We start from the raw sequence: 23,985 nt of genomic DNA on the forward strand, positions 1-23,985 counted from the left end.
ATTCTATCACTTCCGCGGCAGTGTGAGGGATCTCCGATAATAACATCTGAAACACTTCGTCCTCAATACCCTTCCTTATATTGTGACACGCTGACGAAGATGTTTTAACCCTGGTCGGAAGAAGACGCCCCTCTGGACTACGCGCGCTGTCTACCATGTTAGCTGCTACAATTATTGTAAATATCGTATAACTATACGTCTGACTGTTTTTAACCCCGTAACATTTTTGGTGGAAGTTGCGGGATCATTATCAAGACGGATTTACGGCGCGGGCGCTCCTTGGCTGCATCTACAATGCCAGCTCAAGGCGAGGATTCTTCGGGCCCGTCGGCACCCACGCCCACCGTCATTCTAGCTTAACCTCGCGACCCAGGAACCTTTTCTGGCACCGACGACCTTGATGTTGAACACTGGCTTCAACTATAAGAGCGGGGGAGCGCCTGCAACCACTGGGACCAGACCATCATGCTCGCTAATGGGATATTTTACCTCGTAGGTACGGCACGCGTCTGGTTTCAGACCCACGAGGAGGAACTTACCAGCTGGGACATTTGTAAACAGAAGCTCAAATATTTGTTTGGCAAGCCTGTTGGACGTTAGCGCGCCGCCCAAGAGACCTCGCTTCGCGTCTCCAGACATGCATTGAATCCTACCTCCCTTACATACAGGACGTGCTCGCTCTGTGCCGCAAAGTGGATCTGAAGATGTCCGAACCTGATAAGGTAGCACATGTCATTGATGGCATAACAGATGATGCCTTCCATCGCCTTGTGTTCAAGAAATATTCCACTGTGCCAGCCATTATTACCGAATGCCGGTGGTTTGAAGAAGCCAAGAGTCGCCACATTGCCCAGCCATTTCCCCACCTTCCCAACACGGCTGCTACGTCCACCTGCGAAGGTCTCCGCAGTCCGCCCACGCCCAATCGCTCTGATGATATCCTACTTATCATCCGACGGGAAATAGAAGCCGCATCTCCTCTCACGAGCCCAACCCATGGTCCCGACAATTGCCAGGCGACCGTCTCATTGATCCGGTCCGTCGGGCGTCAAGAATTGACCAACTTTGGCTTGACCAACGTCTGCTCAGTTAATCGACCTGACTGCACTCCGTCCAGCACTTTCATGCGCACCCGCGGCCTGAATGCCCCAACGCGGTATCGCAACCCGGCCGAATGGCGTACTCCAGACGACAGGCCTATATGGCTATGCATGGTCGTTCTTTCATCATTGATATCATCTTAACTTTCCATTACGCGTCTCGTTGCTGTCTCATTTGACTAGAAATCAGTACATATGCGCATGCGTACGCTTGCGTGTGTAACCTATATATATATATGTGTGTACCACTTCGTGGAATAAAACCATTGTTGGAAGTTAGCGCTGTGTCCTCGTTTCGCCACTGTCTTTCTTTCCCTTTTCGTGCGCTAAAAAACCTCAGTTATGGAATACCAACACGCCCTAACCTACGCTCTTTCAAGGCCTATATGCTTCACTTGTGGCTGTAAGCGCTCGTCCTTGTGTTGCCCCTATTCTTCGTCCCTGTTTGTTTGCGCACAAAAAGTTTTAAGATGAATCAGCCATATTTCACGTCATTGCCGGTCTTCGTAGAATTCGACCTCCTGGTTCTACCACCCATCCCACGGCCCTCATGCTGCTCCTCCGTTCGCCCCGCAAACGCAGCCAGCAAATTCTGGCGACACTTCTCGTCCTACCCGCTCTAGCCGCTCTTCTTCGCCACGCCTTCGCTTCTCCCGATCGCGCCCATTTCGCCGATCGCCCTCCCCTAGCTCGTTCCTGTGCACCCTTGCGGAAAACTAACGGGTGCAGCACCTGGAGGGGATGCTGGCAAACCGACCCGACGCAAAAATCCTATTCTGACCTTGCCCACACATCGAACCTCATTAAAGTGAACGTGGATCATCTACCTGCTACGGCTCTGATTGACACTGGCGCGCACGTATCTGTGATGAATGCTCAGCTTCGGAATCGTCTCAAGAAAGTCCTCACTCCTGCCCTGTCGCGTGTGGTCCAAGTCACCGACGGTGGAACACCAGCCGTTATTGGCATGTGTCCGGTTCGCGTGAAAGTCGCTGGACATCATACTTCTGTTTTATTTTATGTTCTAGAGCACTGGGGGGGGGGGGGGGGGGGTGCGGGCCCTCACAGCCCCTGAAGCGAAGGCGCTTAAAAGGACGGAGGACCTGTGTGCGTGTGTGTGTGTTTCTTCTTTGTCCTCTGTCGTTTTAAGCGCCTTCGCTTCTGATCATGCTTAACCAACACGCCCAACTATCGATCCTAACGTCGTATATTTCTAGTGCATCGGGCTCTTCACTATGTGTCTCTTCTGACCCAAGCAAGGCGCCCTGTGTGTGTGTGTGTTTCTTCTTTGTCCTCCGTCGTTTTAAGCGCCTTCACTTCAGATCATGCTTAACCAACACGCCCAACTATCCATCCTAACGTCGTATATTTCTAGTGCATCGGGCTCTTCAGTATGTGTCTCTTCTGACCCAAGCAGGCGCCCTGTGTGTGTGTGTGTTTCTTCTTTGTCCTCCGTCGTTTTAAGCGCCTTCGCTTCAGATCATGCTTAACCAACACGCCCAACTATTCATCCTAACGTCACAACCCCATCCCGGGCCTTGACTTTCTATCTACACATTCCGCTTTGATAGACTGTTCTGCTGGTGTTGTGCAACTCGCTCTACCTGCTGCTATTGACCCTCCCGATAGTGCTTCGATACCACTATGTTCCACAGAGCATATTCTCCTCCCTCACCGTGCCGTTACCTATATAGGTGTCTCCCCCGTTCCACGTATACCAGACGATGACTACATCGTATCCCAGAATCCGGATGTCCTGCTCTCGCATAACGTCGCTTTTCCTCAAACCGTCATTACCATTTCGTACAACACGTCCTGCCTTCCGCTTGGGAACTTTGGACTCTGTACACAAGTACTGCCGCGCGGAATATCCCTGGCGCAAATAATACCAGCCAGAGACTACCGCATTCCGGCTTTAACTTGTGACAGCTCCTCCTGTGCAACTCTTGCTTCGCCCCCGGTCCCTTTAGACTTGAATGCCCTAACAAAAAATTGGCAGAGGCTTAGCTTGGTTAAGCCTAGTGGATTGCGAAAGGAAGACTGCCTGGCTGCGCCTTGGTTCCACTGAAGCCGTCCTTCCGATTCGTTTAGTAAAGCTTATTGTTTTGCATGGTTTTGTCGTTGTCTTCTGTTGAAGTTGTAGAGCTCCATACTGCTCATCGAACGTGTAGATGCAGTCTCGTCGCCATTTAAAGCATCATAAGGCTTGCTGTCGAACGATCAGGGGTCGCCAAAGTCGCGTCAGCATTGAGAGCATGCATGATACTTGAATATGCACCCAGATCAAGATTTGTTGAACGCATTCGCCTGGCTGCATAATATTGACACGTGTACTTGTCTTTATCGGGCGACGCATTTTGCCGCCTAACAAATGTTATCGCACAGTGCGGGACGCGCCTGCATGTATCCGAAGTTTCTGGAAAATTATCGATGCTTCTATACGCTGTCTGTTGTCGCCAAACCTTGTGTTATCTGATTTCATCGCTTGACGCGAATGGCGTAGAACTTTGTAGAAGGCATGCGGGTCCCAACGATTAGTCTGGAACAATCGATGACTGGGGGTGGGGGGGGGGGGGGCTGTATAAAAGCCGACGCGCTTGACCCGCTGACCAGATTTTCGACGATCGCCGACCGTGTTCGCCGCTATGGTTGTGCTATAAGTGTAGCCTGTTTTGTGGGCATAGGTTCGCCCAATAAAAGTTTGTTTTGTCGTTCACAGTATTGCTACTGTGTTATTGAACGTCACTACCGCGCGACAATATTGCTATGGAACAGCCGCCACAGTGAGGCTGCACTGAGGAAGAAGAAGACGACGTGGGCCCGCTTGATATAGCGTCGCCATTTCGGCCTTGCGTTAGCTTCCCTATAAATAGATTGTATATAGGATTGGGCTCCAGCTAAACGTAGCATTAATTTGGTGAAGGTGGACGTTCCCCGTGCCCGTCATGGAGCTTCGCAGCGGTCGCAACGGTGACAATGCAACTTCGGCTCCGGCTTGCGGCACTTCGTCTACGCAACCGTCTCCGCCTGCAGCCCCGACCTACGCCGCCGTCTCCCCTCCTCGGGATCCTGGTGTTTTCAACGGAGTCGGCAGTCCTGATGTTGACGAGTGGCTCCGCTTATACGAACGTGTCAGCACCAGTCACAGGTGGGATCTAACTATTATGCTTGCGAACGTTCTTTTCTACCTCGACGGAGCTCCACTTGCATGGTTCCAGACTCACGAAGAGGAGAGCTCGAGCTGGGATCTCTTCAAAGAGAAGCTACGCGACCTCTTTGGCAATCCGTTCGGTTGCCAAGTGTATGCCAAGAAAGCGCTTGCCACACGTTTACAGACGTCGACCGAGTCCTACGTGTCGTACATTCTCGACGTGTTGGCCCTTTGTGCCATGGCTGACCCGACCATGTCTGAGGACGATAAGGTTAATCACGTCCTCAAAGGCATTGCTGACGACGCCTTCAATTTACTGGTGTTAACGAACGTCACCACTATCGATGCGATCCTCAAGGAGTGTCGCCGTCTCGAGCATGCTAAAAGCCGCCGGGTGTCCGAGCACATTAGGCGACTTCCCAACACAGCTGCTACATCATCCTGTGACGACCTCTTCCAGCAGACGTCATGATGTGACAACTTGACGCGCATCGTTCGTCGTGAGGTCGAAGCGGCACAACTGGCGGCCATCTCATTCACGTCACCTGATCAATCTCCGTTGACAATCTCCTTGATCCAGGCCGTCGTCTGTCTAGAGTTGTCCAACGTCGGCCTGCAATACATTCGTTCCATACGCTCGGAACCGATTTCTCCACGCACGTCCCCACCGCGTTCTTCGTCTCTTACGGCAGCGCGACCCCTCCGAATGGCGAACCGGGGACGACAAGCCGATCTGCTTTAACTGCCGACGCATTGGACATGTCGCTCGCCAATGCCGCAGCCGCTGGACTTCTCCGATACGCTATTCTCCTGATTACCACCCTCGCCCCTCTAGCGAGTCCTTTTCCTTCGCCCCTTCTATGCCCGCTCCATCATCTGACCCTGCGACACCTTTGACACGACCCCGCTACTACCGCTCACCTTCTCCCTCCCGTCGTCAATCTCGTTCGCTCCCGTCACGTCCTGTTCCTTCTCCGACCTACTCGCCGCACCCCCGACCGGAAAACTAGACAGTGCAGCTTCTGGAGGTGAAGCTGCAAAGACGACATTGACTCAAAATCCTCGCTTCACCTTACCGACGAACAAGAATCTTTTGGGCATTCTCGTCGACAATGTTCCTGTGTGCGTGTTGATTGACACCGGGGCGCATGTGTCCATTAGGAGTGCTGCTCTTCGCCGTAGGCTAAAGAAAGTACCTGACGCCTGCCCCGAACCGATTTCTACAAGTCGCCGACGGAGGGACTGTCGCTATTGTAGGCATGTGCTCTGCCCGACTCACCATTGCTGAGAGACACACCGTCGTTCTCTTCACCGTCATCGAGCATTGCCCTCACGAACTCATTCTTGGTCTGGATTTCCTTGCCAGTCATTCGGCCCTCATTGACTGTTCGGCCGGCTCACTTCGCCTTGACTTGCCTCTTCTTGTGGGCCCCCCTCCTAGCTGTTTGAGCTGCATGGACTTTATTCGCTTACCACCTCAATCTGTGACGCACGTCGACTTGTTGTCCTCACCAGCTGTACCTGACGGTAGCTATGTGGTCGCACCAATTCCGGCAGTTATACTTACACATGGTGTTACCGTGCCGAAAAACTGTGCTGACAATTACTGACAAGCGCACCTGCCTTCCCCTTGTCAATTTCGCGCTAACCGCGCAAGTTCTGCCTCAGGGGCTTTCATTGGCTATAATTAGCGCTTTGCAGGATGATGAGATCGAGCCATTCACAATGGAAGATCGTCACAGCTCAGCCCATACCATGACGTCATCGCACGGCACTGACGTCGAAAATGAGACGATGGTTTTTTCTGACGTTACACCTGTTCAAGCTGAAGCCCTTTGCCGCGTTCTTGACGACTATCGCGACATTTTTTTACTTTGACGATCGACCCTTAGGTCAAACGTCCGTCGTGACCCATCGCATAAACACTGGCGATGCCAACCCTTTTCACCGACGTCCATATTGTGTTTCTGCGTCCGAACGAGCTGTTATTCAGCAGGAAGTCAAAAAGATGCTTGCAAAGGACATTATCGAGCCTTCCTGTAGTCCCCGGGCTTCTCCCATCGTACTTGTCAAAAAGAAGGATGGAACGTGGCGTTTTTGTGTAGAATATCGCCACCTGAACAAAATCACAAAAAAGGACGTCTACTCTCTGCCATGTATTCATGACGCTCTAGACTGCTTGTACGGTGCCACCTATTTTTCTTCTATCGACTTACGGTCCGGCTACTGGCAGATATCCGTCGATGACATGGACCGAGACAAGACTGCATTTATTACCCCTGACGGCCTTTATCAGTTCACGGTGATGCCTTTCGGTCTCTGTAACGCGCCTGCCACGTTCGAACGAATGATAGACTCTTTGCTTCAGGGGTTCAAGTGGTCCACCTATTTGTGCTATCTGGACGACGTCATCGTTTATTCGCCCACATTTGACACGCATCTAGACAGTCTTTCAGCGATTCTTGACGTGCTCCGCCGCGCCGGTCTCCAGTTGAATTCGTCAAGATGTCACTTCGCTCGCCGCCAAATCACCGTCCTCGGACACCTCGTGGACGCCAGAGGCGTGCGACCTGATCCGCACAAAATTTGCGCCGTTACGAACTTTCCTGTTCCGAAGTCTACCGAGGACGTTCGTAGTTTCATAGGGCTGTGCTCTTATTTCCGACGCTTTGTGAAGGATTTTGCGACCATCGCACGTCCTCTTACCGACCTCTTGAAGAAAGGCGCCCCATCTTCTTGGGGACCTGACCCAGCCGCATGTTTTCGCCGCTCACTACTCTCTTTACCACGCCTCTAATTCTGGCCTACTTTGACCCGTCTGCCTCAACGGAAGTTCGAACTGATGCCAGTGGTCACGGTATAGGAGCAGTGTTAGCACAACGCCAGCATGAAGATGATCGCGTTATAGCCTATGCCAGCCCACTTTTATCACCCGCTGAGCGCAATTATTCACTTACAGAGCGCGAGTGCCTCGCTCTTTTGTCGGCTGTTGCGAAGTTTCGTCCATAATTGTACGGTCGCCCCTTCTGTGTCATCACTGATCACCACGCGCTCTGCTGGCTATCCTCGCTCAAGGACCCCATTGCTGTCTACATTCATTGGAGATGGGTGGGGCCAAAACTTTCTTGCTTTTTTAGCGCCCCTCTCTGAACCTTCACTTGTGGCTAGATATGAAGAAATTACAAAGCGGGAGGCGTTTGGTGCAATTCTTTTTTCGTTTGATAGTTATCGTTGACAGATACGGAAGCAGGTGCGCTATTCTATGCATCAACTGCTTCCTCTGCTTTCAGATGAAGTCACCAGGAAGTTCCTAAAGGGACAAAAAAGAAAGAAATTATCTCAGCTGTGTTACTAATGAACCCTTCCACAATACCAAAAATTCCAATCTTACCGCGAGAGTGCGCTTCGTAAGCCATAAAAGTTGTGACAGCAGGCTAGGGTGAAGAGGTTAGGCAGGTTAGATGACGATTTGCCCGCCCTGTTTGAAAGGTGATGCCGATAAAATATCCTCATCATCATCAAGTCGCAAGAGGACAACACGGGTGGGAAGGCCGCCATTAAATTCCCGCATGAGCTCCACGTAACATTATGAATTTTTGACGTCGTCTGCTTGGCTTTGCTGAACCACCTCGGCTGGAATGAGAATCCTTGCATTCACGTAACGGATTGCAACCTTGCAATCTGTGACGTCAGACTGACAAATCGGCTTCGTGGTTCCGGCGCGAAATTCATATTTGCATCTTTCCTTTTTTATACCGTCTAACCAATGAAGGTTCTTCAGCAATGCTCTATCAATGTATACTGATTCAGTGTTTCACCTTACTGTCCTTTGAAAACTGCCAGGATGTCGTTTTAAAAGGACCCTATTGAAAAAAGGGGGCAATCTGCATTTACACGTTTTTCGTTAGCGGCCATTGGCTTCTTCGAAAGGCAGATTTGGGTAGTATATTGATAGGGATGTGAACTACGTTTCGAACGTGCTTGCTTGCTGTAAACAGATGACGCATTACAGTGCTTCAGTGGAAACTGTGGAAGTTGGCGAGCATGAGTTTTCCAAATATGTTGGTTCGTAAAATGATGCCGCATCGAGCAAATCTATAGGACTATTTTTTCAAGTGATGCCAGAAGAAGGATCCTCTTCCTTGTTTATTGCCTCAACAGCCGTAGATGCAGTGTTCAATCTAGACCATTCGCAGTTTTTGAAACAAGGCTTCTCCCCAAATGTGTGCCCTGTGTGTGGCGTTCGGCTGGAGGTGTGTAGATGACATATACCTCGAGCACACATTTTCTCTGACTTAGACAAGACGGCGGATCCCTCTAGAGCACTGTAAAGGGAGCGAGGTAACGAACTCGGTCTGGAATCCCGGAAATCCTAACTTGCTCACGCTTTGCATACAATTTCCTAGAAAAAGAAGACTATAAGGAACCCTATACAGACTATAAAGGACTATAAGGAATATAAGGGCTATAAGGACTATAAAGACTATAGGAGAATACCTTAGTAACTTGCGATTCGCTGATAATATTGCCTTGCTTTGTAACTCAGGGGAACAATTGCAATGCATGCTCACTTACCTGGAGAGGCAAAGCAGAAGGGTAGGTCTAAAAATTAATCTGCAGAAAACTAATGTTTAACAGTCTCAGTAGAGAACAGCAGTTTACCATAGGTAGCGAGGCACTGGAAGTGGTAAGGGAATACATCTACTTAGAGCAGGTAGTGACCGCGGATCCGGATTATGAGACTGGAATAATGGCGAAGAATAAGAATGGGCTGGGTGCATTTGGCAGGCATTTTCAAACCATGAACAACAGGTTGCCATTATCCCTCAAGAGAAAAATGTATAACAGCTGTTTCTTACCAGTACTCACATACGGGGCACAAACCTGGAGGCTTACGAAAAAGGTTCTAATTAAATTGAGGATGACGCAACGAGCTATGGAAAGAAGAACGATGGTTGTAACGTTAAGGGATAAGAAAAGAGCAGATTGGGTGAGGGAACAAACGCGAAGTAATGATATCTTAGTTGAAATCAAGAAAAAGAAATGGGCATGAACAGGGAATGTAGTGAGGAGGGAAGATAACCGACGGTCATTAAGGGTTAGGGACTGGATTCCAAGGGAAGGGAAGCGTAGCAGGGGGCGGCAGAAAGTTAGGTGGGCGGATGAGATTAAGAAGTTTGCAGGGACAACACGGCCACAATTAGTACGTGACCGGGGTAGTTGGAGAAGTGTGAGAGAGGCCGTTGCCCTGCACGGGGTGTAACCAGGCTGATGATGATGATGATGACGACGACGACGATGATGATAATGATGATGATGATGATGATGATGAACCCTGGCACTGTCATTGTTGAAGTACTATACGAATGATGGAACTTCACACATAGAATCAGTCTGAGTATCTCACACTAATTGCTGTGATCGTCGTGCCTTAATCCATTCTTGCTGCTGTATTTATAGAATTTTATCCTGCTCTATAGGACAAAATTTCAATGTAATCGTACATTCCTAAAGTCGGAAGGCTACAAGACCACGCACATGCAAAATTATCTGAAATTGTTGCATCTAAAACGGAGCACTTCGTTGCAGACTTCCAGTCATCAAACCTTTTGAAACCATCACGACGAATTTCAGGCAACTCTAAGTATTACCAGTTATTCCAGTGCTGGCTAAGCCATCATGATTGCAGCTTCCATAAACACGACCACCACAGCTCTCTACAGAAATTTGTTTAGGACCATTTTGACTCTTTCGCTGACGTTTCATGCGTTAGTGTTAACCATTACCTTCGTAAGCGTTATGAACGTCAGGTTGCCCATCTTGCATGAACCAACTTAGATATGGAGGGAAGGGCTGGTCGCAGTATATTGCACATCTACCACTGCACGTTTTTTTATCATTGCAGCATTCTGATAGGCCTGACTAATGGGACAATCGTCATAAAGCAGACATTCGACTACCGCGGCTCTAATAAGGAAGCGGAGTTCTTTCTTTCAGTTGGAGAGTTCCTCACAACATTATCGAATGCTGGCCAATTGTGCGTGCAAGAACTTTTGATGCCGGATAAAACATTCGGCTGGCTCCTAGTGAATAACATCGACATCAAGAACATCGAAATTGTAAGTGATTACCGCAAGAGCTGAGTGTCAGGAACCGCAAACACACCAAGAACGTTCTTGGGTTAAATTTTACGCAAACTCACTGTGGGCTAATTGAGTGTTGAGTATTTGTCATGAAAACATTCGTTATTTCGTCACATCTGAGGCAGAATTTTGGAAAGTGCGCAATCTGAGCACTGCATTGGCACATTTTGCTCACATCAATGCCATCATGCCTCGATTGCGCTACTGCCCTCAAGATCAAAGTAGATTCTCAGGAATAAAAAAAAAAAATTTGTCTCGAAGGAAGACCCACGCAGTAAAGGGTTGGTTACAGAGGCGAATTCGCATTAGGATCATTTTATCAGATCTTGTAATGATTTGGCAGCCGCAGGCTACGCCTATCAATGAAACGCCAATCTTGCTCCTAAAGAACTTACATGTTTAATCTGCGCCTAGCAGATCTGTTTTTCAGTGTGGCGCTAACGTCCTTTACTGAGCATGTTTTCATGATTCTTCTAATAAAATGATTGTCAACGCATGCGAGAGAAGGTAGACTGCACACTGTGTGGTGAAAATTGGGCAATTTATTCATTTAATAAGCTAAAAGAGCAAACGCGCAAACGCGCTTGCCTACTCAATTTCGACTAGTGCTTATGCAATGAGGGTGCAAATTGTATGATGCTTTTAAGAGCCGCCTGCAAACATATGATGGCGTAGTAAACCAGCGATGATATTCGGAATATACCACGTGCTAGAGCAGAGACTAAAATAAATTGCAGAATTGGAGATGAAGGGCTAATTTTGACCGATCAGTCTATAAACGCGGCTGACAAAAATTTATAGAGTAAGTGCCATTGTAGTTATTTCGCTACAACATGTTCATTGCCTAACTTTGTAATTGTTGACATAGACAATATGTTGTGTTTACAATGTTAAAGCAGCCACCATTTCATGGTTAACCCTTATATCGAAACGCTATGTCGTACTCTGCTTTCGAGATGGTATGCACGAAATCTGTAATGATATACAGCGTTGTGCCATTAGGTGCATTATCGGTTTTTGAGAAAATGGAACGGTGTAAAACTTACCTGAAGCAGGCAAATATTTCTTAGCAGATTTTAAATTTTATTGCGATAGCAATTTATGGACACTTCACGCGCATTTTTCGCCATCGCTGCCGGCACCGCCATGATGCTCCGTATAAAGTCCAAGGGCGATAACGCCGTCGCCGCGCGTCTTATGCCGTTGGTGTGATTGAAAGCACGCAAGGGAAGCCAAGTATCGCCGCTCAATCTGGCACATGCGAAGGAGGAAAGCGGGGAGCAAACGCGCCGTGTTCCGTCGCGCGAATGGCCGTGAAGAGATGGGAGGGAGGGAGAGGGAGGCGGCGTTGTGCTCCGCGGCAGCAACTGCGCATTTCGCGATCGGGCGCAAGGGGAACTGACGATCGCGGCTCAACCTCGCGCGCCGTATATAGAGGAATGCTGGGAGGCAGCGCGGGAGGGACGGGGTAGCTTCGCCTCCGCCAACAAGTGCGTACTTTGCACGGCCGCCCGCGGTCGGGTGCGCCGTATCTTGAAAAGGATCTGCACATGGCACATACCTTCGTGCGCGCTGTGTTCAAGCCCGTCTTGGGTTGAAGCGACAGACGGCACGACAGTCACCTCGTTCGCTGCTGCTACCGCGCTTGCTCACACCAGCGCTTTGACAGCGAGTGTCCGCGCTCATCAAGTGTGACATGTTCATGTTTGGTTGTGCGTGCTGGCACCATGCTTGTTAATTTATTTAGTAAGCAAATGTTTCCAAGTTTAAATGGCCGATAAAAATACAATCCTTAATTTGTATAGCTGTCTACTAATTTGCTACCGCAAGCGGCGCTTTGCCTTTCGGTCGAAACGGTGCCTTCTTTAGTTCTCAAAACTAGGCCAGAATTTGTAAGCTTTGAGCACCGACTGACTTCCGCTTTCATTCACAACATGACTAAACTCCGTAATCAATATGTTACTAAAACAAAATTATAAAATACAATTGTCAACATCGAATGGGGCGCTAATTATGACGTCGGCAACTGCAGTAATACCTAACTATTGTATATTTTCGTAAATCTCCAGTCTAGCAAGTTCGCGCAGGAAACAGGTGGTTCCTTTTAACGACACGGCACCTGTGCGCAATGCCATTCATAACGGCAAGTTGGCTAAACAGGGCGAGACTCGTCACGTAGTTACGCGTATCTACAGCGAACGAAAACAACACCAGCTTCAGCGGCAGTTGGCATATTATCGGCCATCTAGCTATAAAATAGCTCTAAGAAAAGATATATCAGGTGTTTTATTGGTCCACATTGAAAAAAGATGTGCCTGTGGCAGATGGTACAATTCTAACCCTTGATTTAAATTACCCGGTGAGGCAGCTATTAGTTCTACGAGAAATCAAAATGCGTCATTAAATAAATAACATATTGCTACGGAACAGCCGCCAGAGTGTGGCTGTATCGAGGAGAAAGAAGACGACGTGTGGGCCGGCTTGACATAGCGTCGCCATTTTGGCCTCCGTTAGCTTCCTTGTAAATAAATTGCAAATAGCATTCAGCTTCAGCCACACGTAACATCAATTTCGTGGAGGTGGACGTTCCCCGTACCCGTCATGGAGCTTTGCAGTGGTCGGAACGGCGACAATGCAACTTCGGCTCCTGCTGGCGGCACTTCATCTACGCAAGCGTCTCCACCTGCAGCCCCGACCTACGTCGCCGTTTCCCCACCTCGGGATCCTGGTGTTTTCAACGGAGTCGGCAGTCCTGATGTTGACGACTGGCTCCGCTTATACGAACGTGTCAGCACCAGTCACAGGTGGGATCCGACTATTATGCTTGCCAACGTTCTTTTCTACCTCGACGAAGCTCCACTGGCGTTGTTCCAGACTCACGAAGAGGAGATCTCGAGCTGGGATCTCTTCAAAGACAAGCTCCGCGACCTTTTTGGCAATCCGTTTGGTCAACAAGTCAATGTCAAGAAAGCCCTTGCCACACGTGTACAGACGTCGAGCGAGTCCTACGTGTCGTACATTCTCGACGTCTTGGCCCTTTGTGCCAAGGCTGACCCGAACATGTCTGAGGACGATAAGGTTAACCACGTCCTCAAAGGCATTGCAGACGATGCCTTCAATTTACTGGTGTTTACAAACGTCACCAGCATCAAGGAGTGCCGCCGTCTCAAGCATGCTAAAAGCCGCCGGGTATCCCAGCAGATCACGCGACTTCCCAACACAGCCGCTACGTCATCCTGTGACGACCTCTTCCACCAGCCGTTCCGATGTGACAACTTGACAACTTGGTCACGTGCAGTGGGTTTGAGCCACATCTGACGTGGTTCGCTCGGCTCCCGCTTTTTGCCAACATTTCCGGATGTTTTTCGAGTGTTTACCCCTGAACTTTCCAGATTTTCGGATCCGTGAAGTCAAGAGGAACACGCCGACACCCGACTTTTGTGGGTGGGTGGACTTTTGTGACATTTCTTGCCGTTTTTCTTTCGACTATGCCGTGACCGTGTGCTGTGCCTAACCGTGTTAGGGTTCGCGAGGCGAGGCATCGCTCGCCCACCTCTTCTCGTCGTAGGCTTTTCCACGGCCTTAGTAATGGAGTTTGAGGCGGAAGGGGAGTTTTTATCCCCCGAGGTCTTCACTAAAGACTCAGGTTGGCAGCTCGTTGCCGCCAGACGTTCTTCAATGAGCAAGAGAAACGCGGCCAATGCCAGTGCGGCCGACGTTCAGCATAACACCGGTTTCAACGCTCGGCGTAGCGCCAACCGCGCGGGCATAAAAAGCAAGATCATTCGAGGGGCCAGGACGCCTCCGATGCCCAAGAAAGAGGCAAAGATCGTCGTGCGGCCCAGGGGAGGCCTGTGTATCAGCAAGTGTGGACCTACCGTAGTCGCCGACGCCATATGGCAGGCTGCCCGGCTCGATTCGACGTCGCGGGACATCGACACGATCTGTCCCAACTTTCAACAAAACATAATGAAGGTCAGCACACCAAACAGGGACAACGCTGCACGCTACGTCGGCATCGAGGGCATCTCCGTCGCCGGCCAACGTTTCGAGGTGAGCGCTTATGAGGCCGCCCCCCACTACACGTTCAAATGCGTCATCCGAGGCGTCTCCCTTACCGACGGGCCCGCGGCGATCGACAAAAAACTCGTCAACCGGAGAGATCGCACGACGCTGGGCGCCAAAAGAATCAAGAACACCGGCACCGTGGTGGTCGTGTTCAAGGGGTACCGGGTGCCAAATTTTGTCTCCTACGGCGGCACTATCGTCAGGTGCACTTTATTTCGCAAGCAAATGGACGTATGTTACAGCTGCGGGAGACTCGGGCACCGCTCTGACGTCTGCCCTTCGCCCAACGACGCCATCTGCAGAGGATGCGGAGAAGCAAACCCCGACGCTCACCATAGGTGCGATCCCAAATGCAAGCTGTGCGGAGGCGACCACCTTACCGCCGCCAAGGAGTGCAAGCGACGGTTTCAGACGCCATATCTCGTCAGGCGCAAACGGGGGCAACGCTCCCGCGCCCTCAACGCCGAACATTTGCCGCCCATGGAGAGCGCGAATCAAGGCCGGCAGGCATCGCCTGAACGCCAATACGATCGCAGCCGCTCCCGGTCCAGGGGGAGATCCAGGTCTCGTGGCCGCTCTAGCGGTCGCACCAGGAGCCGCTCCGTCTCCAGGGCCAGGTCGAGGTCAAGATCTCTGCTGTGATCCAGATCCAGGTCCAGATCCGGTTCGACGGGCCTCCCGGGTTCCATAACCCAGCCAGCATACGGGCCTCAGCCCGCCTCCACACGTTGCGGAAAGCAGCCTACCCTTCTTTGGGCCGATCTGGTACGACCCAAGCCCGGCGCCAATACCCAGGCGGCTCCGACATCTCGTAACAACCCGCCCACAGAGCAAGCTAGAGACGCAGAAGTCATTCGCTTACGCAAAGAAAACGACGACCTCAAGAACACGATCAAGACACTAGTTAGCGAAATGGCAGAGATCAGGAAACTCGTTTCGAATGTGTCGGGTAACGGTGCGTCAATCACGGCCACCGAGACTCCAATCCCAGCTCCGGTAGACGGTACTGCGACGTCCTCCTAACGCAGGGCAGTACTCAAACAAACATGTGAATCGGCAGCGTTGTTTGCAGAAGTCAGCGAGATTAAGCAAAGTCTCATTGGCCTGGCAGACGGCCTCAAACAGGTCACCACTAGCGTCGCTTGCCTCAGTGATAACGTTCGCCAGATTCAGGTTGCGCTCGGGGACCCCAACGGGGCCTCCGAGCTCTCGCAGATCGCATCGATGCCATTGAGGCGCGAAGAGCTTCATCCGCCTCCGTCGTACAACCGCTAACCGTTCCCGCCATACTAAAGGAAGCTACACTTCATTATCCCACCAGCGCGGCGACAGGAGGACCCATTCTTTGCGCAGGCCTAACTGCCCCGTTAGGTGGTAGTCCGTCAGGTCAGCCATAATGGATAGATTCAAAGAGAGTTTTCGCATTTGGCAATGGAACTGCAGAGGATATACTAACAAAAAAGCCCCTCTGCAGCAGTTTTTCAGGTCTTTCTCTGCAAAACCTCAGGTCATTGCTCTCCAGGAAACATTAGGCTCCGCAGCCTCGCTCCAGGGATACAGGGCCGTGTCGGGCCGGCCCGGGGGGCGAGGGATTTGCACCTTGATCGATAAACGGCTAACTCATATCACCCACGACCTCAAGCTAGCGAGTGGTAGAATCGAATATGTCATGGTTGAGATCCTGCTCGACGTTCCGCAGCGGAATCAGCGCAGAAACAGCATGTTCGTCCTCAATGTATACAACAACCCCAGAGACTCGCGCCAGCAGTTCAAGACCATTCTCAAGAAGACGACCGACTTGGCCGGCCCTCGACCCTTCGTCGTCGTCGGCGACTTCAACGCACCATATGGCATCTGGGGTTACGTCTGCGACACTACCAAGGGGCGAAACCTGCGGCAACACGCCAACGAGATGGACCTCACTCTGGTCACTGACAAGAATTTTCCTACGCGCATTGGCAACTCCATCACCCGAGACTCGACACCCGACCGCGCCTTCGTGATGAACGTCGAGGACGTGGGTTGGGAGAACACCGCCATGGAGTTCGGCAGCGACCACTACATTCTCGAGACCAACTTCAAGGTGTCTCGGAGTAGGGTCAGGGAATTCACGTTCATTGATTGGGACCATTTTCGCAAGATTCGTGACAAACCCGGGAGAGCCAGGGCACCCGCCACTCTCGAAGAATGGTGTGAAGGCATCCGGAACGACACTTCCGCGGCCACCAAGAAAGTGGAAGCAGATCTCGACGTCGAGCGGATGGACAGCAGACTCGCCCACCTGATCGAGGCCAAAACCGCCATGCTCCGCCGATGGAAGCGTCAAAGGCTCAATCGCAGACTCCGAAAGAAGATTTCGGAGCTCAACAAGGTCATCGAAGACCACTGCAAGGCGCTATGCCAGCAGCAGTGGGACGAGCTCTGCGAATCCATCGACGGACAAATGCGCAACGGCAAATCCTGGGGTATGCTGAAGCACCTTCTCGATGAAAGCGGCTCGAAGTCAAATCAAAGGCATACGTTGGCCCGGGCCCTTCACGAAGCCACCAGGTCTAACACGGTCGATGAACTCGTCGCAAAACTCATACAGAAGTACCTGCCTGTCCGTCGCGACGGAGATCCGTCGACCCAACTCCCGGACTACCGAGGCCCTCCACGCCCCGAGCTGGATGAAGACTTCTCCATTGCCGCGGTCAGACAGGCCATCTTCGCGCTTAACCGCAAGTCTGCGCCGGGTGCGGACGGTGTCACCAACAGAATGGTGAGAAACCTCGACGACACGTCGATTGTCTTTCTGACCGACAAGATAAACGAGTGCTGGAAGAGCGGCATTGTACCTGCAGAATGGAAGACGGCCTGCACGGTGCTCATTCCCAAGCCCGGCAAGGCCCCGAACATCGAAAACTTGAGGCCGATTTCTCTGACCTCCTGCGTCGGCAAGGTCATGGAGCGCGTCGTCCTCAACAGGCTTAACGGGTACCTCGAAGACAACGAGGTTTACACCTACAACATGATCGCCTTCCGCGCCGGACTCTCAACGCAGGATGCCATGAAACTAATCAAGCATCAGATTGTGGATGGCCGTTCCAGAGACGTCAAGGCTCTGCTCGGTCTGGACCTCGAGAAGGCTTTCGACTACGTCCTCCACACCTTCATCGTCAAGACCATTTCAGACCTGGGTCTCGGTTCCAGATTCCACAACGACGTCAGCTGTTTTATAACTGACAGGAAGGCCAAGCTTCGCATTGGAGACTTCCGCTCCGATGATGTGCCCCTCGGAGGGCGGGGCACTCCTCAGGGCGCCGTCATCTCCCCAACATTGTTTAACATCTGTATGATTGGTCTTTCCGAGAGGTTGGCGCGCGTCGAGAACGTCAAGCACACCATTTACGCCGATGACATCACCATATGGTGCTCCCGCGGCTGCGAGGGCAGAGTCGAAGAAGCCATGCAGGAGGCGATTGACGTGATCGAGGAGTATCTCCGCCCCACCAGACTTCGATGCTCCCCCGCCAAGACGGAGCTGCTACTTTACAGAAAAGAGAAGGGAGGCAGACGCAAAGATTGTAAGCCAGTCTCTGAAAGCAGCATCAGACTTCGCACTTGTGACGGGGGGGATGATACCCAGGGTCGATGTTATTCGGGTCCTGGGCATGTTTATAGAATACAGCGGCGGAAACGGAACTGCTTTCCACAAGATTATCGCAAAGACGGACAACGCTTTCCGCCTCGTTCGCAGAATCGCAAACCGGCATCGAGGCATGAAGGAAAGCAATCTTCTCAGGCTGATCAATGCCTTCGTACTCTGCCACCTCACGTACACAATTTCTATGCACAACTGGCTCAGGGCGGAGCGAGACAAGCTCAACGTTCTTATCCGCAAAATAGTCAAGAGGGCTTTCGGGCTACCCATCAGGACCCATACCGAGGATCTCTTGAAGCTGGGAGTACATAACACCGCCGAGGAGATTGCCGAAGCCCAAGAACGCGCGCAACTCACTCACCTGGGCACCACAGCAGCAGGTAAACGCATCCTCGAAGAGCTGGGTTACCACCCTGCGGGATTCCTGATGGTCAGTACCCCGATCGCTAGGTGCATTCGAGACAAGTTCGAAGTGGCCCCTGTGCCCCAAAACGTCCATCCCGTCCACAAAGAGGGCAGACGCAAGGCTAGAGCAGCCGCCATCCTCAAACAGATTAAGCAACACGACATTAGCGCAAGCTTCGTCGACGCTGCGGAGTACAGTGACGGGAAGACCTTTGCCGTCGTTGTGGTCGACTCGGGTGGCAACATTTCCAATAGCGCCTCGATTCGCACTTCAGACCCCGGAGTCGCCGAGCAAGTCGCCATCGCCCTCGCCCTGCTAGACAGTCGTGGGTCCGAAATCTATAGTGATTCCTAAACGGCAGTTAGGGCTTTTCAAAAGGGTTACATCGCCAAGGAAGCTGTTCGTCTTCTTAGCGGCTCGAGTCCACATGCTCTAACAAACCATTCAATTCACTGGTTTCCGCTCACGTAGGATCGGTCGAGGGTGCTCCCCAGAACCTCAATGAGTCTGCCCACGAGGCTGCGCGTGACCTCACCGACCGCGCTTCCTCTATAAGGAGCACTGACTCGCCTCCTCTCTACGGTCACAGGGACGCTCCCGCTACTCACAACGAGATCATTAAATATTTCTACATGTCCAGAAGGGTCTTTCCACCCCCTCACCTCAAGTTGAATAGGGCGCAAGCCGTTTCGCTTGGGCTCCTACAGACCAGCACATATCCGTGTCTGTCCGCTCTCCACGAGGCTTACCCCGACGTGTATCGCGACGACGCCTGCCCGTCCTGCGGCCAGACCTCCACTCTACCTCACATGCTCCGGGAGTGCGGGTCGACATACCCCAAGTTCATCAAGGAGAAGTGGGACTCGCTTTTGCGTAGCCCCGCTCTAGAAAAGCAAATCCTGGCCGGTGGGCTAGACCTGCCGGTCCCGACGTGGGACTAGCCGGGTGCGCGACGAGATCGCGTCCTCGCCGGACCTACAATAAAGTTTATTCACTCACTCACTCACTCACTCACTCACTCACTCACTCACTCACTCACTCACTCACTCACTCACTCACTCACTCACTCACTCACTCACTTACTCATTCATTCACTCACTCACTCACTCACTCACCCACATCATTCGTCGGGAGGTCGAAGCGGCACAACCGGCGGCCCCTTCATTTCCGTTACCTGATCATTCTCCGGTGACAATCTCCTTGATCCAGGCCGTCGTCCATCAAGGGTTGTCCAACGTCGGCCCGCAATCCCTTCGTTCTGTACGCTCAGAACCTAATTCACCTCGTCCGTCGCCACCCCGCTCTTACTCATTTTATGGACAGCGCGATCCCTCCGAATAGCGAACCGTGGACGACAAGCCGATCTGCTTTAACTGCCGACGCATTGGACATGTCGCTCGCCACTGCCGCAGCCGCTGGACTTCTCCGACGCGCTATTCTCCTGATTACCATCCTCATCCCTCTAGCGCGTCCTTTTCCTTCACTCCTGCTATGCCCGCCCCATCACCTGACCCTGCGACACCTTTGACTTGACCCCGCTACTCCCGCTCGCCTTCTCCCTCCCGCCGCCAATCTCGCTCGCCCCTGTCACGCCGTGCTCCTTCTCTGACCTACTCGCCGCAGCCCTGACCGGAAAACTAGACTGTGCAGCTTCTGGAGGTGAAGCTGCATTGACGACATTGGCACGAAATCCTCGCTTCACCTTACCCACGAACAAGAATCTTTTGGACGTTCTCGTCGACAATGTTCCTGTGTGCGCGTTAATTGACACCGGGGCGCATGTGTCAATTATGAGTGCTGCCCTTCGCCATCGGCTCAAGAAAGTCCTGACGCCTGCCCCGAACCGAGTCATACAAGTCGCCGACGGAGGGACTGTTGCTATTGTTGGAATGTGTTCTGCCCGACTCACCATTGCTGAGAGACACACCGTCGTTCTCTTCACCGTCATCGAGCATTGCCCTCACGAACTCATTTTCGGTCTGGATTTTCTTGCCAATCATTCTGCCCTCATTGACTGTTCGGCCGGCTCACTTCGCCTTGACTTGCCTCTTCTTGCCGACCCTGTGGACCCGTCTCCAAGCCATTTGAGCTGCATGGATTTCATTCGCCTACTGCCTCACTCTGTGACACACGTCGACTTGTTGTCTTCACCAGCTGTACCTGGCGGCAAATACGTGGCCGCACCTATTCCGGCCGTTATGCTTACACATGGTGTTACCGTGCCGCACACTCTGCTGAAAATTACTGGAAACCGCACCTGCCTTCCCCTGGTCAATTTCGTGGTAACCGCGCAAGGTCTGCCTCAGGGGATCTCCTTGGCTATAATTAGCGCTTTGCAGGATGATGCGGTCGAGCCATTCGCAGTGGAAGATCGTTACAGCTCAGCCCATACCTTGACGTCATCGCACGGTACTGACATCGACATTTAGAAGATGGTTTCTTCTGACCTTACACCTGCTCAAGCTGAAGCTCTTTGCCGCGTTCTTGAAGGCTATCGCGACATTTTTGACTTTGACAATCGACCCTTAGGTGAAACGTCCGTCGTGACCCATCGCATAAATACTGGCGATGCGAACCCTATTCACCGACGCCCATATCGTGTTTCTGCGTTGGAGCGAGCTGTTATCCAACAGGAAGTCAAAAAGATGCTTGCAAAGGACATTATTGAGCCTTCCTGTAGTTCCTGGGCGTCTCCCGTCGTACTTGTCAAAATGAAGGATGGAACGTGGCGCTTTTGCGTACATTATCGCTACCTGAACAAAATCACAAAAAAGGACGTGTACCCTTTGCCACGTATTGATGACGCTCTAGATTGCCTGTACGGTGCCACCTATTTTTCTTCTATCGACTTACGGTCCGGCTACTGGCAGGTATCCGTCGACGACATGAACCGAGAGAAGACTGCATTTATTACCCCTGACGGCCTTTATCAGTCCAAGGTGATGCCTTTCGGTCTCTGTAACGCGCCCACCACCTTCGAACGAATGATGGACTCTTTGCTTCAGGGGTTCAAGTGGTCCACCTGTTTGTGCTAGCTGGACGATGTCATTGTTTATTCGCCCACATTCGACACGCATCTAGACCGTCTTTCAGCGATTCTTGACGTGTTCCGCCGCGGCGGTCTCCAGTTGAGCTCATCAACATGTCACTTCGCTCGCCGTGAAATCGCTGTCATTCGACACCTCGTGGACGCCAGAGGCGTGTGACCTCATCCGGACACAATTCGCGCCGTTACGAATTTTCCTGTTCCGAAGTCTACCAAGGACATTCGTAGTTTCGTAGGGCTGTGCTCTTATTTCCGACACCTTGTGAAGGATTTTGCGACCATCGCATGTCCCCTTACCGACCCCTTGAAGAAAGACGCCCCTTTTTCTTGGAGTCCTGACCATGCCGCATCTTTTTCGCAGCTGAGTACTCTCCTTACCGCGCCTACAATTTTGGCCCACTTTGACCCGTCTTCCCCAACGGAAGTTCGAACTGATGCCAGTGGTCACAGCACAGGAGCAGTGCTAGCACAACGCCAGCGTGGACATGATCGCGTTATAGCCTATGCCAGCCGACTTCTATCACCCACCGAGCGCAATTATTCAATCATAGAGCGCGAGTGCCTCGCTCTTGTGTGGGCTGTTGCGAAGTTTCGTCCATACTTGCACGGACGCCCCTTCTGTGTCATCACTGATCACCACGCTCTCTGCTGGCTATCCTCGCTCAAGGACCCCACGGGACGGCTCGCTCGCCTGGCGTTACGCCTGCAAGAATATACCTTCTCTGTGGAATATAAGACGGGACGCTTGCACCAGGATGCCGATTGTTCGTCCCGCTACCCCGTCGACGACCCGGCTGACGCGGACGCCATCACTTGCGTTTTCTGTGTCCCAGTTGCTTCAAATCGGCAACGAGCAACGCCGCGATCCTTCCTTACGAGCCCTCATCGACCGTCTGGAGTCAACTCCTGGCGACGCCTCTCCCCGGATGTTTCTCCTTAAGGAGGGGCATTGTACCGCCGCAATTTTGATCCATACGGCCTTGACCTTCTGCTTGTCATTCCATCGCATCTGCGTTCGACTGTCCTCCAGCAACTTCACGACGCTCCCTTGGCTGGACACTTGGGCCTCTCGCGCACATACGACCGTGTGCGCTGTCGATTCTTTTGGCCGGGTCTCGCCCGCTCCGTGCGGCGCTACGTTGCCGCTTGTGAGCCCTGTCAGCGCCGGAAGAAGCCCTCCACACCTCCAGCTGGATATCTCCAGCTGATCGATATCCCACCCGAACCCTTTATCCGTGTTGGTCTAGTCCTTCTTGGACCATTTCCTCTCTCGGGCTCCGGAAATAAATGGGTCGCCGTCGCTACTGATTATGCTACGCGGTACGCAATCACCAGAGCCCTCCCTACAAGTTCTGCTACTGACGTTGCCGACTTTCTTCTGTATGACATCATTTTAGTGCATGGTGCTCCGCGCCAATTACTGACCATGGCCGCAGCTTTCTCTCGGCAGTCGTCGAGCACATCCTCAGCTCCTGCTCGGCAAAGCACAAGTTCGGCACGTCCTACCACCCACAGACCAACGGCCTCACGGAGCGCCTCAACCGGACCATCACCGACATGCTGTCGAAGTACGTTGCGACCGACCACCACGACTGGGATCTTCACTTACCATATGTGAGGTTCGCGTACATTCATCGCGTCACGACACCGCCCGCTATTCACCATTCTATCTCCTATGTGGCCGAGAACCCGCGTTGCCCTTGGACACTTTACTGCCCTCGGCCACACGTTCAGCCACTGAATACGCCCGCGACGCGATATTCGAGATACGAGAAATATTCGATATACGAGAGATATTCAATACTGAACTAAAATTGCAACAAAAATATGGCGAAAAGTAAAAAATACAGGCAGTGCGATTTAAGTAACCATGAAAAGAATGCGATGTTGAGCTGCGGAATATATTGAGACAGAAATAACCTGTTGATGGGCGCTTTTTGGTAGCGCGAATAAGACTTAAAGAAGACTGGTGTTGTTCAAGAGTTAAACTGGACGATCTTTACAGTACTTCTTAACCACTGAACAAGTACACTGATCCTAATACGGGAACAAATCCACAAGGGTATAGGTTGACAAGCTGTATGAGTAATCATATCGCAAACGCTTTTTACAACTCGCAGTGGTTTTTATGAAAGTTTTCATTTGTTTCGCAAACTCTGCATGGAGCGTGTCAGCGAAACCCTAATCTTTTACAGTGAGGGAGCGTGTAGAAACTTAGTAATTCTTTCACGGTGGTATGCATGGCGCTATAATTGATTGGTCGCAACAAATCAGCATTATGTTGTTTTTCGACTATATTACTCAAAGTGCAACATGCCGTACGAAGGAAGTTGGCGCAAGTGATTGGTAACCTTCCGTAGTAAACTCTGAGTCTCGTCACCTCAACCAGCTACCAAAATATTAACAAAAATATCCGCCGAAATGCATG

At 51.6% G+C, this 23,985-nt stretch overlaps 1 protein-coding gene across 7 annotated transcripts in view; it reads left to right on the forward strand.

Annotated features, from left to right (window-relative positions):
* The window catches only part of LOC129384461 (uncharacterized), a 209,746-nt gene that overhangs the window by 184,427 nt on the left and 1,334 nt on the right, over positions 1-23,985 (forward strand). For 6 of the 7 annotated variants that reach the window (XM_072284284.1, XM_072284285.1, XM_072284283.1 and 3 more), the window contains one exon: positions 10,157-10,370. The exons of the other annotated variant lie outside the window; for it this stretch is intronic. In XM_072284284.1, the coding sequence (XP_072140385.1) occupies positions 10,157-10,370 (214 nt within the window). The remainder of the gene's footprint in view (positions 1-10,156; positions 10,371-23,985) is intronic. 7 annotated transcript variants of the gene reach the window in all.

Source organism: Dermacentor andersoni, chromosome 9 (genome assembly GCF_023375885.2).
Source record: "Dermacentor andersoni chromosome 9, qqDerAnde1_hic_scaffold, whole genome shotgun sequence".
Classification (NCBI taxonomy): domain Eukaryota; kingdom Metazoa; phylum Arthropoda; class Arachnida; order Ixodida; family Ixodidae; genus Dermacentor; species Dermacentor andersoni.